The sequence below is a fragment of the Petromyzon marinus genome, chromosome 54, assembly GCF_048934315.1.
Source record: "Petromyzon marinus isolate PM22_M1 ecotype Great Lakes invasive population chromosome 54, UKy_Petmar_22M1.pri1.0, whole genome shotgun sequence".
NCBI lineage: Eukaryota > Metazoa > Chordata > Hyperoartia > Petromyzontiformes > Petromyzontidae > Petromyzon > Petromyzon marinus.
Window position 1 is genome coordinate 5,189,326 of NC_133720.1, and position 14,315 is coordinate 5,203,640.

General features: G+C 52.1%; 1 protein-coding gene across 1 annotated transcript in view; it reads left to right on the forward strand.

Moving 5' to 3' along the window:
• The first annotated feature begins 7,375 nt into the window (after positions 1–7,375).
• The window catches only part of LOC116954161 (uncharacterized), a 32,193-nt gene continuing 25,253 nt past the window's right edge, over positions 7,376–14,315 (forward strand). Inside the window, exons 1-4 of the mRNA XM_032974638.2 lie at positions 7,376–7,535; positions 10,392–10,562; positions 11,394–11,624; positions 12,786–12,906. Coding sequence (XP_032830529.2) covers positions 7,385–7,535; positions 10,392–10,562; positions 11,394–11,624; positions 12,786–12,906 — 674 coding nt within the window. The 5' untranslated portion in view covers positions 7,376–7,384. The remainder of the gene's footprint in view (positions 7,536–10,391; positions 10,563–11,393; positions 11,625–12,785; positions 12,907–14,315) is intronic.

Sequence of the window (14,315 nt, forward strand, 5' to 3'; positions counted from 1 at the left end):
TCGAGGTCAACACCTCCACGACGCTGCACGCCTTCACGTCTCGACGTTAAAAGTCGCCTGTTTTAAATCTCTCTCGCTCTCTGTTTAGCTATTTTTCAAACGCCTTTCTCACTCCTTCTGTCCTTGGTTGATGTTCAACCATTGCGTTCGCATGGCACAGCGCCACGGGAACCGTTCTTTAAGGGCGTTTAATTATTAACGTGAAACGGAATGCGTACCAATGCGATCCGCTTTATTTAATGCCTTCTGCCCTACCCGTGGCCATGCACTGTGCAGGTGTAATGAGAGTGCGCCACCTTAAAGAGCTACCTACAGGATGACCGGGGGTTATTGCAGATACGTGCTATGTTGCCTCACATCCAATCAGTAAGGGGGATCCCATCTGGGTCAAAGGTAAATGGGCGGAGCTAGCGGGGAAGCCTCGAGAGCCCTCTAGAAGGTTCCGAGAGGGGCGTGGCTAGAGGCGGGGCTTCGTCCCGCCGAGAGGGATATAAAGCAGAAGGAGCAGAGGACTCCGGGGTCGTCGGTGTGAAGAGCCCTGTGTCTGAACGTCGTCACCGCCTGCGCTACCACCACCGGCGACGTGGCGGGCTCCACCAGCTGAGCCTCCCCGTCTCTCCGACACGCCGTCAGCCAGCGGCGGGGCGGAGAGAGAGCGAGTGCCACGGCGGCGTGGTGCGGGAGAAGCAGGCCGCGAAGGCACGAGGGAGACACGTGCTGTACTGCAACTTAAGAATAAATACAAGTGAAGTTTAACTCGTGTCGGAGACGCTTTGTTACACGGGTATCAGCATGAGAATATGTAATTGTACTGGAGGAATCCGAATGAGCTATAAAATAGATTTTCACAGATGTCCTGGAGAGGTAACGGGATCAGAACGTTACAACAGTATAAAAAAAAGGACAATACGAGTGCAAAGTATGGGAAAGGTAAAAAAAAAATCACTAAAAAATATACAATTGAAACTATACTATTTGTTTTTTCTTAACAGGTAAAGCACACTAAGGTACAGTATTAACTGGTTTTTCAGAAGTGACCTTGCCGAAAACGATAGCTCAACAAAGTGGCTTATCACGTGGACATTTATAGCAGCAAAATGCCTTAGGAGGCCCATAACTTAACCACCACCACCCACACTAATAAATCCACAACGCCCCCAAATGCGTGACTGGTTCGCAACCATCGAGGCGAATTTTAAAACACTTATTCTGAAAGTTTTTGCACGATAGGGGGGCGGTGGCGGAGCAGTTAGCGCTCGCTGCACTACGAACCCGGCGACCCGAGTTCGATTTCCGCTCACGGCCATACCCAAGTGACGATTATCTGAACCGACCCCTAGGTCGACTCAGACTGAAATGACTACCCGGCGCGGTGTGTAAAAACATCGCCACTGGGTGGACAAAGGCGACCGGGCGTGGTGTGTTGGCCACCCGCCCCCCCTCGTGTAACGTGCCAGCCTTCACAGGTGTCACTCGCTAACAGCACTTGCCCCAACAGTCTGTTTCAGGCGATACGGGGGGGGGGGGTCTTTGTCTTTGTAGTTGAGCGAGCCCAGGGAGGCAGGCACACACCGTGGGTCTTCTTGTTGGGGTCTCACGGTAGCAGTGCTGCCTGGCACAGGCCCCGTGGTGACGTCACCGTCACTTAGTGGCGAATGGCGGGTTGTATGTTAGTATCCGCGTCCACTCTCGCTCGTAGCGCATTTTCCCACGCGGTCGCTCCACACGCAAATCACAGACACCACACCGATGCTCTGTGCTAACTCTTATTCGCGGCGCAAATGCACACTGCCTGGGGGAATATTTTGCGAGAAGAGCCTAGCCTACTGCTGCCTAAGTGCCCAGTCACTCAAACGTCCTACCACGTACCTCGAAGCTGTACTCACCGTGTCGCACGGACGCTGTGAGAGTGGGAGGGAGAAGGACGAGATACAACTTTACCTATCGCTGCCTCGTAGCGGCACTCGCTGGCATCACACGGATGCCGCGAGTGGCTCGAGGAGGCAGGACGGCAGGGAGTGGGTCTTGGCGGCCCAGAGGTTGAAGACAAGAGACCGAAAATGGTCCCGGGCTACTCTTTTTATCCCCTTAACTTCAAAAGCCTGGGGTGACGTCGTACCGCGCGGCCAATCGTGTGCCTACCTGTGGTCGTTGCGCCCTTGCGCCTTCTAGATGGGGTGCCATGGTGGTTGCCGCGGCTGCCCATGTGCCATTCATGTTCATTAACTCTCACCTCCTGGTCTGCTCTTCTTGCCTAACAGTCCACCCTCAGCCTCTCCCAATGTCGTGAATGACTCATTGTTGCTGGTCCAGTGAACCTTTTTGCGCCCATACAATTTTAAGCAAACTCAGCGGCACCGCAATGTGATCTGTCCTGCGAGGGTCGGCCAATCTCCTGGCACCGGGAAACCGTGGGATTTTCCTCCTAGGGAGTCTTCGGATGAAAACCCGTTGTGCCAGGCGATCCCCTGCCAGGACACTACGTGTGTGTGCGCTGCATGTGGGTGCTCAGTGTGTGTGCTCAGCGTGGGGCCAGGGGGGAGTCGCGGTGCTGACAGAGTTGCTCCACGGCCGTGGCACCACAGCTTTTTCGCACGGGAGATTCGGACTGCCCTTAAAAGCTGTGCGGATGCAGCAAGAGGCGAGTCGGAGCCCCCGTAGGCTCTCTGCAAAGAGATGGCGGCAGTGACGCACTGGGACTTCGAAATGGGCCCAAGCAAATTTTGTTAAGCGCACAGAGGGCCCACACTGCCGTGCGATCTCGTTTGGGCCCATTTTGGGGGACTGGGTCTGATACAAAAAATTGGGCCGGTGAGGAAGGATCTTCGGGGCTGCCGAATACGGGGGCGCTTAATGTCAACTGAGAGGGTAAATAAGCAATGAGGCGTATACATTCGAGCTAATGAAACATTTGAATGAAAAAAATATATTTGCATTTCCCCCCACACAGACCGGCCCACCGGCCCTCGTAATGGATGGGCCCACCCGAGCTGCCCTCTGGCCAGTCCGGGCCTGGTGCGTGGTGGCTGTTAGCGGCTATGCACCTGGCTGCCTCGAAGGCGGTGTTCTTCATTCAGTTTCATTTATTAGGTATAACCCTGTGAGCCATGCGGCTCTTGACTCGGGTGCAACCGCGAAAAAACAGAAGCATGAACAAGAAAACATCTTAAAGTGACTACACGCAACAGAAAAATCCAGGAAAAAACATTGCAATGTCCGCAGGCCACTGGTGGCCCCTGGTGGCCTTTAGTGCGACCCCCCCCCCCCAACCCGACTACACAGCATGTGAAGACACCCACTGCAGGCGGTGTGGCGGCCCTCACACTGGCGATGTCCTATCAGCGAAAGTACCCCCCCCCCCTCTGAAAAGTAGTGAACACCGCTGTGAACCATCGCTGTGGTGGCAGCAGCGACCGTTGGTGGATGACGCACTCAAATGTTGTGAAACTCCGTTCCACGCGGGCGTCGATGATCAGAATTGATTCCGATTTAAAAAAAAAGTGTTGCAAACCCTTTAATTTGTTTTAATAGATGGGGCTTCTGTGAAGTTCCACCCAGCCCACAGAAGCCACAGGGAAGTGAGTACCTGTCAGGTGAGCCGGCAGCAATGTTCCCCATCGTATTTCGGATTCGTATGGCTGGATTAATACAACAAGAACAATTCAATAATTAATTGATAAAGAATATACTGTCTGTACGAATTTTAAATAAATATTAACTGAAAGTTCTGAACATTGTCTGGTGCCCGAATGTTAATCAAATACTTTAGGGTACCTATATACAAAATATATTGAAAAAATAACTACAAATATTAAAACACTAACCAATGAATGATAGCAATCCAAGCCTATGTGTATAATGATTTAACCGAACACCACGACAATTAAGAAAGTGTGTGAGATCTCTCGCTGAAATATGTTAACGCTGACATTCGTAAAGCAAAGCCGCAGCCACTGCACATTCGCCAGCCAATTGCGTAGCAGGCTCAGAAACGTGGTGTTAGCAGTTATTTCACCCAGACACATGACGACCTTTGGAAGTGTTTTCCCTGGCTGTAGGTTGCCAGGCTGTATGTGTGTCCTATTTTTTTGTTTAATCTGTGTCTTGTGTGTTTGCCGAGCGAACGCAGATGCCGAGCAAACACACACGTGCATAAAAAAATGCTTATGTGCGCACCCAGGGTCAGGGCTAACGGGCACAGCAGTTTTTACCCTCGTTCACGATGTTGCTTAAACTAAACTAAAGTTTACCAGGTAAGGCCCCCACTGAGCGATATATCCCTTTTCCATAAGCGATCTGGCCACAAAATGATAGCTTAACGAAGTGGCTTATCTCGTGGAAATTTATAGCAGCCAAATTCTCTTAAACGCGTGACGTCGATTCTCAATGTGGAGGGAAAAAACGGAGGCTCCGGATAAAAATCCAAGCGACCACGGGGAGAGAGAGGGACGCGCAAACTTTAAATATACAGCAGGCATCCGGGTCGAGACTGAACCCACGGCCTCCTACATACTAGGCGAGGCAGTTAACATCTCGCCACCGTGGATTGTGACCTTTATCAATCCACTGCTAGATGAGGGCCTCCCCTAAGGGTTGCCACCTTTTACACGGTAGACTACACCTGAGAATGTGTCTCAGTAGGCACGAGGTATCTTATCAAAACTGTGCGGTTTACTGGGATAATGTTCAACGGAATAATGGCACGCAAGATCTCGGTACAAATGAATTCCTGGAACCCGAACGCAAAATGCCAATTGCTTGACTGTCCAGGTCAAACGCACATTATTATGAATAAGGGTCATTGCCCAAAACGTCAGATATTATATTTTTCTATTTAGGCCACAGTGTTATTAACACTGTTGAGTGTTTTGATAATTACGTGTAAATTGATTTTATTTCTCACAAGGCTTGTTATAAAATCAGAACACAATACTATCATCGTCATCAACATCGTCATCACTCAGAATATTCCGTGAAAAATCCCATGGATCACACCCACACCAATGCTGTTTTTTTATTTCAAGATTCTGGCAAAATAATCGCTTCGGTTTTCTGGAATGCTGACAGGAGTCATACCGAGGGCTTTATTGCATTGATTGTTCTTCGCTTCTGCACCTACGATTTCCACGGTTGGCAACGTACGGTGCGAAAGAAGTTCAACATGCATACATGGTGATGATGTTGATGATGATGTTGACGATGATGTTGACGTTGATGGCGAGGATGATGTTAATGATGTTGATGATGGTGATAATGTTGATAATGATGGTGATCCTAGCGATCTAGATTTAAAAAAACATTTCTTAAGAACTACTTTTTGTGTTAGTTTGTTGTCCTTCCCACGCATGTCCGAATTAGCACGGTTGGCTACGTACGGTGCAAAGGAAGTTCAACATACATCTAAATTTCGATTTAAAGCTTTCGTGACTGCAAGGATTCATCTTCTTTGGTTCTTTCGGTAAAGTCACGTAGAATGAGAATAAAATAATAAATTGATATTTTATCAATTTATTATTTTATTCTCATTCTACGTGATATTTTATCAATTTATTATTTTATTCTCATTCTACGTGACTTTTTAATAATAAATTGATATTTTATCAATTTATTATTTTATTCTCATTCTACGTGACTTTACCGAAAGAGCCAAAGAAGATACATACATCTAATCACACGAAATATTAAAGAGTGATCAAAACAAAACCAAGAGAAGCACAGCGAGGGAACACGTGGCACGCTGTGTAATGTGCTCAGACGCCTTGCAAGCCTCAAGTTGACGTTCCTGCCCTTCGTGACGCTCGCCAAGGAACGGATCAATCACTTCGACGTACATCCACACTTCGATCATCGGGGATTGAACGTCCGAGCGTGTTCCGATGACAACGGCACGATCTGCGGCGTCACTGCGGAGCAAGAGAGAGAGACGGGGCGTTCCATGTGTGGTTTCCAGATTTCCATCATTGCAACGTCGATGTGGTCAGCCCGTGTGGCTCTTCGAGGCGACCATCTCGTACCTAACGCGAAGTAGTCGGCTTTCTCGACCTTACATCATCCGTAATACTGGGGTTTTGTTTGTTTGTTGGGTTAGATCGCGTAAATATGAATGTGTCGTTAAACCCACCACCACCCAACGCAGCCAATCAGTAAGGTTTGTCACGTAAGCGGAAACAAGCCAATTAGTTACTAGTACAGCACACCGGTGTGTTGGAGAGCAAATCCGCGTCATTTACGATCTGAGTACGACGTTTCGCAAGTAAAAATCATCAGGCGGACAGCCAGGTTTTTATTTATGCGATCTAACCCAAGAAATCCTTTATTCTGCATCTCATACCTGTCAACCCACATGGTGTACCCGTGTCCTTGTACAGGGAAATTGAGTTTTTAGCTCCGTACGGTGTAAAGCCGTTTCAATACGGGCGCAAACAAAAATAGTCTTTGTTTGTGTGTCTCCCTGGTGATGGGACTTTTTTTTAGGATGAACGTTGGGATTAATAAGGGCACTGGGGTGACCAATAAGGTCTGAATTGGTCTGTCACAAGGTAGGCAGTGACAATGGGTTGACAGGTATTCCAACTCAATCAGTGTTCTTCACTAATTGTCAGAGGGGGGGGGGGGGAGGGCAATAACACCGATGAGACATCATCAGCGTGAGGGCCAGCACACGTTTGAAACCATTGTTGGGTTTGACAGCAGCACCATGATGATCATGTTGGGTGGGGGGTTGACAGCAGCACGATGATCATGTTGGGTGGGGGGTTTGACAGGAGCACGATGATGATGATGATGGGTGGGGGGGTTGTCACATTTGTGTATTTTCGGCCAGCAGGGACCTGCAAGTGGCCCACTGTAACCTTGGCAATGAAGAACACTGGTCTCGAGCAAGGGCTCACAACGGGTGTGTGACGCAGCACACTGGCAATGAAGAACACTGGTCTCGAGCAAGGGCTCACAACGGGTGTGTGACGCAGCACACTTGCGGCAGCGTCACAGGTGTGCTGTGCTTGCGGGCACGCTCAGAATTGCAGAACCCCCGCTGGTCCGCGAGCTCGGGGCAGGCGAATTCTCCCCTCCGTGACGTTCGGCGGCGGCCGGTCCGCGTGATGAGGCGGTCGGTTCCGCCGCAGGCTAGCCGCAAACGTTGTCACACAAAACTCGCGTTTATTTGTAAATCTCCGGGTTATCGTCGCCGCTGTTTGAAAAGAGGAGAGGGAGTAGGAGGGGAACATGAAAGGATCGGAATGTTTGGGGATGGGGTGAGGGTTCGGGGGCATGGTGGTGGTAGTGGTGGTGGTAGTGGTAGTGGTGGTGGTAGTGGTGGTGGTAGTGGTGGGGGGGGGGGACGGGGTTTAGCAAGCGAGAGTACAAATTTCCGTGCGTGCAGCAAATGAGTTGTCAGTCAGTCACTGCTCTCCCCTGGTGTGTGACCCCAACCGACTCACCCTACACGTACAGGAACGCAATGGCCGTGTCCGCGGTGATACCTCTGCTGCTGATGCTGCTATCTGCACTCAGCTGCATACGCGCGCAAGCCCAAGGTAACCTCACCACATTGTCCGTGTTCAGTTGGGTCGGTTCTTCAGGCGCGACGCACGACGCTGCGGGGGCTGCGATGTGACCCAGCGGAAGCGGGATCGCACGGTTCGAACCCCATGCCCCCCCCGGCCCCCCCGGTCAATATTGCGGTGCGCTAAAAAGATCCCGTGAAAGTTATTTGGCCATTGTGTGCCGACGTGTAATGATGAGCATACTGGACTTGCGAATTCCGAGGCCCCCTGTTCGATTTAATCTCCCGGCGTGCCACTTGACTCAAGGGAGATGTTCACTCCCTCGCCTGGTACGCAGGAGGTTCGGGGGTTCGATCCCGACCCTGATGCTTGTTGCATAGTCGGAGTTTACACGTTCTCCCCGTGATCACGTGGATTTCTTTCTCCGGGTCCTTCCGTTTATACCTCCAGATTTAGAGTCGGCACGCGTTTGGAGTATTTAACTGCTATAGATGTCCACGTGATGATGATGATGATAAGCCACTTCGTTGAGCTATCATTTGTGGCCAGGTCGCTTCTGAAAAATAGCTATATCGCTCAATGGGCCTTTACCTGATACAATTTGAATTGTTTAGCTTTGGATTTTATAGCATTTATTTATTTGCTCTTGCTCGATAAGAGAACAAGCCAAGGAGTGACCAAAGCATGTCGTGCTTGAGTCGCTCGCATGTGGGTCCTTATTATCCACATTTCTTTTGCCAAAACGAGAGTTCAAAACGTTGTATGTATGTACGTTGAACTTCTTTCGCACCGCAAGTAGTCAACCGTGCGAATCGGAGGTGCTGGGGAAGGGCAGCAAACTAAACGAAAAAAATCGGTCCGAAAGAAATTCGTTTATTGGTATTTATCAGACCTCGACTATTGTTTGGCATTTAGCTCCTGAACAAATGTCTGCTGCTGTCACGTGAAACAAAATATGCGAAGGTAGTGCGACGATTAGCTCGGGACCACAACCGAGAGAAATGGCGAAAGAAGACGGTGGGAACGAAGGCGCGACAAGGGGAGATTAGACGGGGGGGGGAGGTGCAGGAAGCCCAAAGAAGATGTCTTTGATGGGAAACCTAAAAAAAGGCTTCGAGAGACTTGTGGAAGGTTCCAGACGGTGGGGAGTGAGTGCTTTACCGAGTGCGGTTGTTACTGGGGGTGTGCGTCAATGGGAATCTGTTGTTGGGGAGCGGTAGCGCTGTGCCCTACGAACCCGGCGGCCCGAATTCGATTCCCGCTCACGGCCAACGCCGGTGACGATTATCTGAATAGGTCCCGGGCCTCCCCTAGGTCGACGCAGCCTGAAATGAGCAGCTGGTGCCATGTGTGAAAGCATCGCCGCTGGGGAGACAAAGGCGGCCCGGCGTGGTTGCTGGCCACCCCACCCCCCTTTGTGCGCCGGGGCCGGCCTTCACAGGTGCTACTCGCTAACAGCACTTGCCCCAACAGTCTGTCAAGGCTATACTGGGGGAGGGGGACCTTTGTCTTTGTTACTGGAACAATAGAATCCCCCTTCTTATCAGAGCGGCTCGTGTGGACAACTCCCCCGTTTCAAATCGAACTGGGGGAGGTTCACGGCACCGCCGCCTTCGCGCCCCTGTGCACGGTGCACCCTCTGCAAACTTTGTTCAGAACTCTCAGTCCCGGAGGTCAGGGCTGATGCTGACGGCCGCGGTTTTCTGATGGGCGCCGCCAAGCGCCGTGGTTTTGCAAATGCCTGACAGTGCTCCTCTGCGTGAGCGAAGGATGTTGGAAGAGGCCTGGCCTGGATTTTTTGTTCGTTTTGTTAGTTTGTTCGCAACCTGTAACCGCATTGTAGGCTGACCGCGGATAATTGATGATGGTGGTAGCGGTTATGCACGTGGCTGCCTGTATCCCAGCGATGTGGAGGTTAGCGAGGATCGGTGGATCACCGCACAGATGATGGGGAACTCTCCGTTGAACTTCGTTCGTACCGTACGCAGCCGAAGCGTGATAATCGTAGGTGCGGTGGAAGGACAACGAATAAAGGCAAAAAAAGTAGTTCTAAAGGAAATTAATTTTCAAGACAGGTGCTGTAGCCTGGCCCTGCCATGAGAAGGCGGCCCAGCAAAATTTGTTGACCCCACCTGTCCCATCTGTACGGGATCGAGCGTTTCCCCTTCGCTTACGTGAGCTTTCTCCGGGCTGCTCCGGTTTCCTCCCAATATAATTGGCCCTATAACGCATTCATATGCAGAGGACCTGCAGAGCTTGGGCTACTGTCGGTGCAAGCTCATCACGTGGCTGCCTTCCCACAAACCCGTGGGCGCCACGGTGGCGAGATGTTAACTACCTCTTCTGGTATACAGGAGATCGTGGGTTAGATCCCAACCACCGACTCCTATATATTTGGAGCTTGCATGCGTCGTGTAGATTTTTCTCCGGGTCCTCCAGTTTTTCCCTCCACAATTAGAATCAACATCACGCATTTAGAGTATTTGGCTGTTCTAAATTAAAATTAGTATGCCCTATATTATGTACACTTCATCGGTTATTCACCCTCTCAGTTGGCATTAAGTCCCCCATATTCGGCAGCCCCAAAGATCCTTCCTCACCGGACAAATTAGTTTTTTTTGTTTTAGGACCCAGCCGCGAATGGGCCAAATGAGCTCGCGCGTCAAACAAAAAATCACACCGCAACATCTGGCTAACTCCGTAGGCCCGAATATGTACCAGCAAGTGGGGTTTTTTCCCCCTTTTCTTTCTTACGAACGCCTCGGCCCGATTTTGTTTTAGTTTGTTTAACCCCCCCCCCCCCCCAGTCCGTCACTGTCTCTCCCCACGTCTGTCCTCCATCCGCCATGACCCGTCGCCAATTTTTTGCCCCCCGACCGGGAGCAGCGCCGACCTGCGGGGCCCCGCCACAGATCTCGCACGGCCACGTGGTGAAACCCAAGGGGTCGTACACCGCGCAGGAGGAGGCGCAGTACGAGTGCGACGACGGATACACTCTCCACGGACCGCGGGCCTTCTGCAGCGGCCAGGGGTGGTCACACACGCCCAGCTGTGACAGTGAGTGGGGGGTGGGGATAGGTGTACCGCACACACACACACAGCAGCAACATAGCCACACATGTCTGGATGTGACGGTGACTGGGATAGGTGTACCGCATACACAGACACACACACATGCACAGAAACCCAGAGCCACACACGCCGAGGTCAGGGCTGCCCAGAGGTCCCTGGAAGCCCGGTGGCTGGAGGCACGGGGCAGTTTGCGAGATTGGGGGGCCCCCTTATTTATTGAGGCCCGTGGTAAATTGAGTGAGGCCTGTGGTAACCTAAGTGAGGCCCGTGGTAAATTGAGTGAGGCCCGTGGTGAATCGAGTGAGGCCTGTGGTAACCTGAGTGAGGCCATGGTAAATTGAATGAGGCCCGTGGTAAATTGACTGAGGCCCGTGGTGAAATGAGCGGGGCATATGATAAACTGAGCGAAGTCCGTGGTAAAATGAGTGAGGCCCATGGTGAATTGAGTGAGGCCCGTAGTGAATTGAGTTAGGCCTGTGGTAACCTGAGTGAGGCCCGTGGTAAATTGAGTGAGGCCCGTGGTGAATTGACTGAGGCCCGTGGTAAATTGAGTGAGGTCCGTGGTAATATTGAGTGAGGCTCGTGGTAAAATGAGCGGGGCATTTGATAAACTGAGCAAAGTCCGTCGTAAATTGAGAGGGGCCGGTGGTAAACTGAGCGGGGCTCGTGGTAAATTGAGAGTGGCCCATGGTAAACTGAGCGACGCCTCTGGTAAATCGGCCCATTTGGCCAAAAAACGTTCCAGCCTTGCCGAGCGCTGCGGCTCGCGGTTGTTTTGCTGCTGCCCCCCACCCCCCCACCCACCCCCCCTTCCAGTGCCGTGCAAGGTGACCTCAGATGATCTGGAGGCCCACTCGCTGGAGATAGCCGCCGACTCGCAGAAGTTCCGCCGGGGCTCGTCCATCACGCGCCTCTTCAAGGCCACCACGTACAAGATCCCACCGGGGGAGATGGCCAACTTCGCGTGCCGCAAGAAGAGCGTCGCCGTGGGCCCGCTGAGCGCCATATGCCTGCAGGGCGCCCTCGAGCTGCCGTTCTGCGAACCTGGTACGGCGTCGGCAACGACGAGGAGGGCCGACGAGGTGGTGGAAGGAGGAGAGGGGAATGGAGATAATGGAGGCGGCGGCGGGCGGTAGGCGAGTGAATGGGGTGGGGGATAGGAGGAGGGCCGGGTTCGGACATTCTATCGGATGTCTTTGGGTAATGATAGTCATTTTAATTTCTTAAGTGCCTTTAAACGATCATTCTCAGGGCGCCATGAAAATGTAAAGGCTGATATAGTTTTACATCAACCAAGGAAAGAGGAAGTGAGAAAGACGTTTGAAAATAACTGGGGGACCCGACTTATATTCTCTGCGACATGGCTGGCTCCGCCCTTGGCCACGACCACCTTCCAGGATCCTCGGGCAGGATCTGGGCCCCGACCACGTGACCCCCCCAGCCTCCACTTGGGGCCCCTTTGTAGACTTAACCGGTCACGTGTCCTCTCGGGTCAACCAGAGTGCCATGGCCTTTAGTAACCCCATTCCTACGGCCGGCACTCCCACACCCTGTCCTGTAAGGTTGGGACTGCACGCCAAGCGTGGTGCCATCTAGCGCTATCAATCAGCACTCACCAAGCCCCTCTAGGGCCGGTACTACACAATGACGTCCCGCGATGTCACTACACTACTACTACAGAGATCGTGAACAAAAAATATTTACATAAAATATTTGTAATGTATAAATTAAAACTAGTTTGTTGTCTTTCACCCGCACCCGATAAACATGGTTGGCTACGTATGCACCGTATGTAGAAGTTGAACGTACATACAATAAAATATTCATAACAGGCGACTTTTTGGGCAACGGCTCTTTTTCTGAGCACAATGTTAATTGAAGTTGTGTTATTTATGTTTGCGTACCACTGCCAATGCAGCAACAGCAGCAGCGGCGGCACCACCTAAATCATTTGTTTATTTTACTAAGATCATGTTTTCCCGTTGCAGTCGTTGGTAAACGGGCTTCGACAATGAACCCACAGGGTTTGAGAACCCGGTCGAAACCGTGGGGCCACTGGTCACGGTTCAAGCCCCAGGATCTTAGAGTTGGGCAGCGATTGGGGGAGATTGTTGTATATGCGGAAGGGTGCGCACGTTCGCAAGACCCCCCCCCCCCCCCCCCACACGCTTGTTCGCGCTGTGCGGTGTCGTTCGTTGAAACGCACAGAATCGTGCCGCAGGCTGGAGGTGGCGCACGGAAAGCTCGTCATGTCTGAGGACACGGTGCGTCACAACCACAGTGCCAGCCTTGCCTGCGACGCTGGCTACGAGGGCTACAGCAAGATCTCGTAAGTAGTGACGAGATCTCGCGCATGCACAGGGCCGCCGGCGTTGCTTGCCATTACGTTGGTCAACAGCACGACATGCGCAGTGCAGTCGCGCAAACGAACAACAACAACAACAACAACAACCAAGTGGTGGTGCCAGGATATGTGCACTTTAAGGATACGTGAAGTGTCAAACGCCCAGCTGGCAGGAGGTCATTGGTACAAACCCGGGTGCCATGGGTTGGCTGACTGAGATGATCGGCCGATGCACCACCACCTGTGCCCCCTACTTTGCAAACGAACAAACAACAACAACCGCCATTCGCCACTAAGTGGCGGTAACGTCACCACGACGCTTGTGCCAAGCTATGTGCACCCTGAGGCCACGTGAAGTGTCGAACGCCCGCTGGCAGGAGGTCACGGGGCAGACCCAGGTGCCACGGGTCGACTGACTGAGATGACTGGCTGATGCACCACCTGTGCCCCCTACTGTGCCAACCTGCTGTGCTTTAGCCACCCGGCGCTCCACTCGTTGTTCTGAGAGTCGCTCCTCCGCCCTCCGTTGTTGTTGGAGGGCGACTACCTCCAATTGCCTAGTAGCATCCTTCACGAGCCTCCTCCACAGAAGCCGATGTTGACACCGCTGGTACCAGTCATCGGCAAGTCCACTCAGCTCCACGTCCTACTGTACCACATCACTTCATCTCTTCTCTAGCCCGTGCCGCGCCCGCTTGGCCCCCTCGATCCGGCCGAACAAAAGCTGTTTCGGCATGCGGTGGCTGGGCATGCGGGCTACATGACCCAGCCATCGCAGCCTTGCCCGCCGGAGGAGCTCACCGATGGGACCTTGCCCAGATCTTTCAAGGATTTGTGAGCTCCTCACACAATCCAGTCTGGTTAAACCCAGGAAGGATCGTAGGCAGGCCAGCCTAAATGTTTCTAACCGGCGAAGATGTTCCATTAGGGGGGTCCACGTTTCGCAAGCGTAGAGAAGGGAGGGAATGACCGTGGCCGAGAAGACCTGAAGCTTAGTGCGGAGCGACAGACCAGGTAGCTTCCACACAGCATTACGCAACCGATGAAAAGATATTGCCGCTCGACTGATTCGGAGTGAGACCTCTGCTGTTAAACTGGAGCCAGTCATAAGCACACTGCCCAGGTATGGGAAACTCTCCACTCACTCCACAACTGCCCCATCACCGATTGGGAGTTGTGGGGGTGGAGTGTCCGATGATACAAAATACCCAGGCAGGTGCTTAGTTTTGGTGGGGCTGATGGTAAGGCCCCACCTCTTAGTGGCACGCTCCAGTCTCAGCAGCAGCGTCTCCAACTCCTCCTCTGACTGAGCAGCTCACGAACTACGTGGTCAAAATAGATGTTAAATAATGTGGGAGCCAGAGGACATCCCTGTCGCACCCCAAGGTGTACAG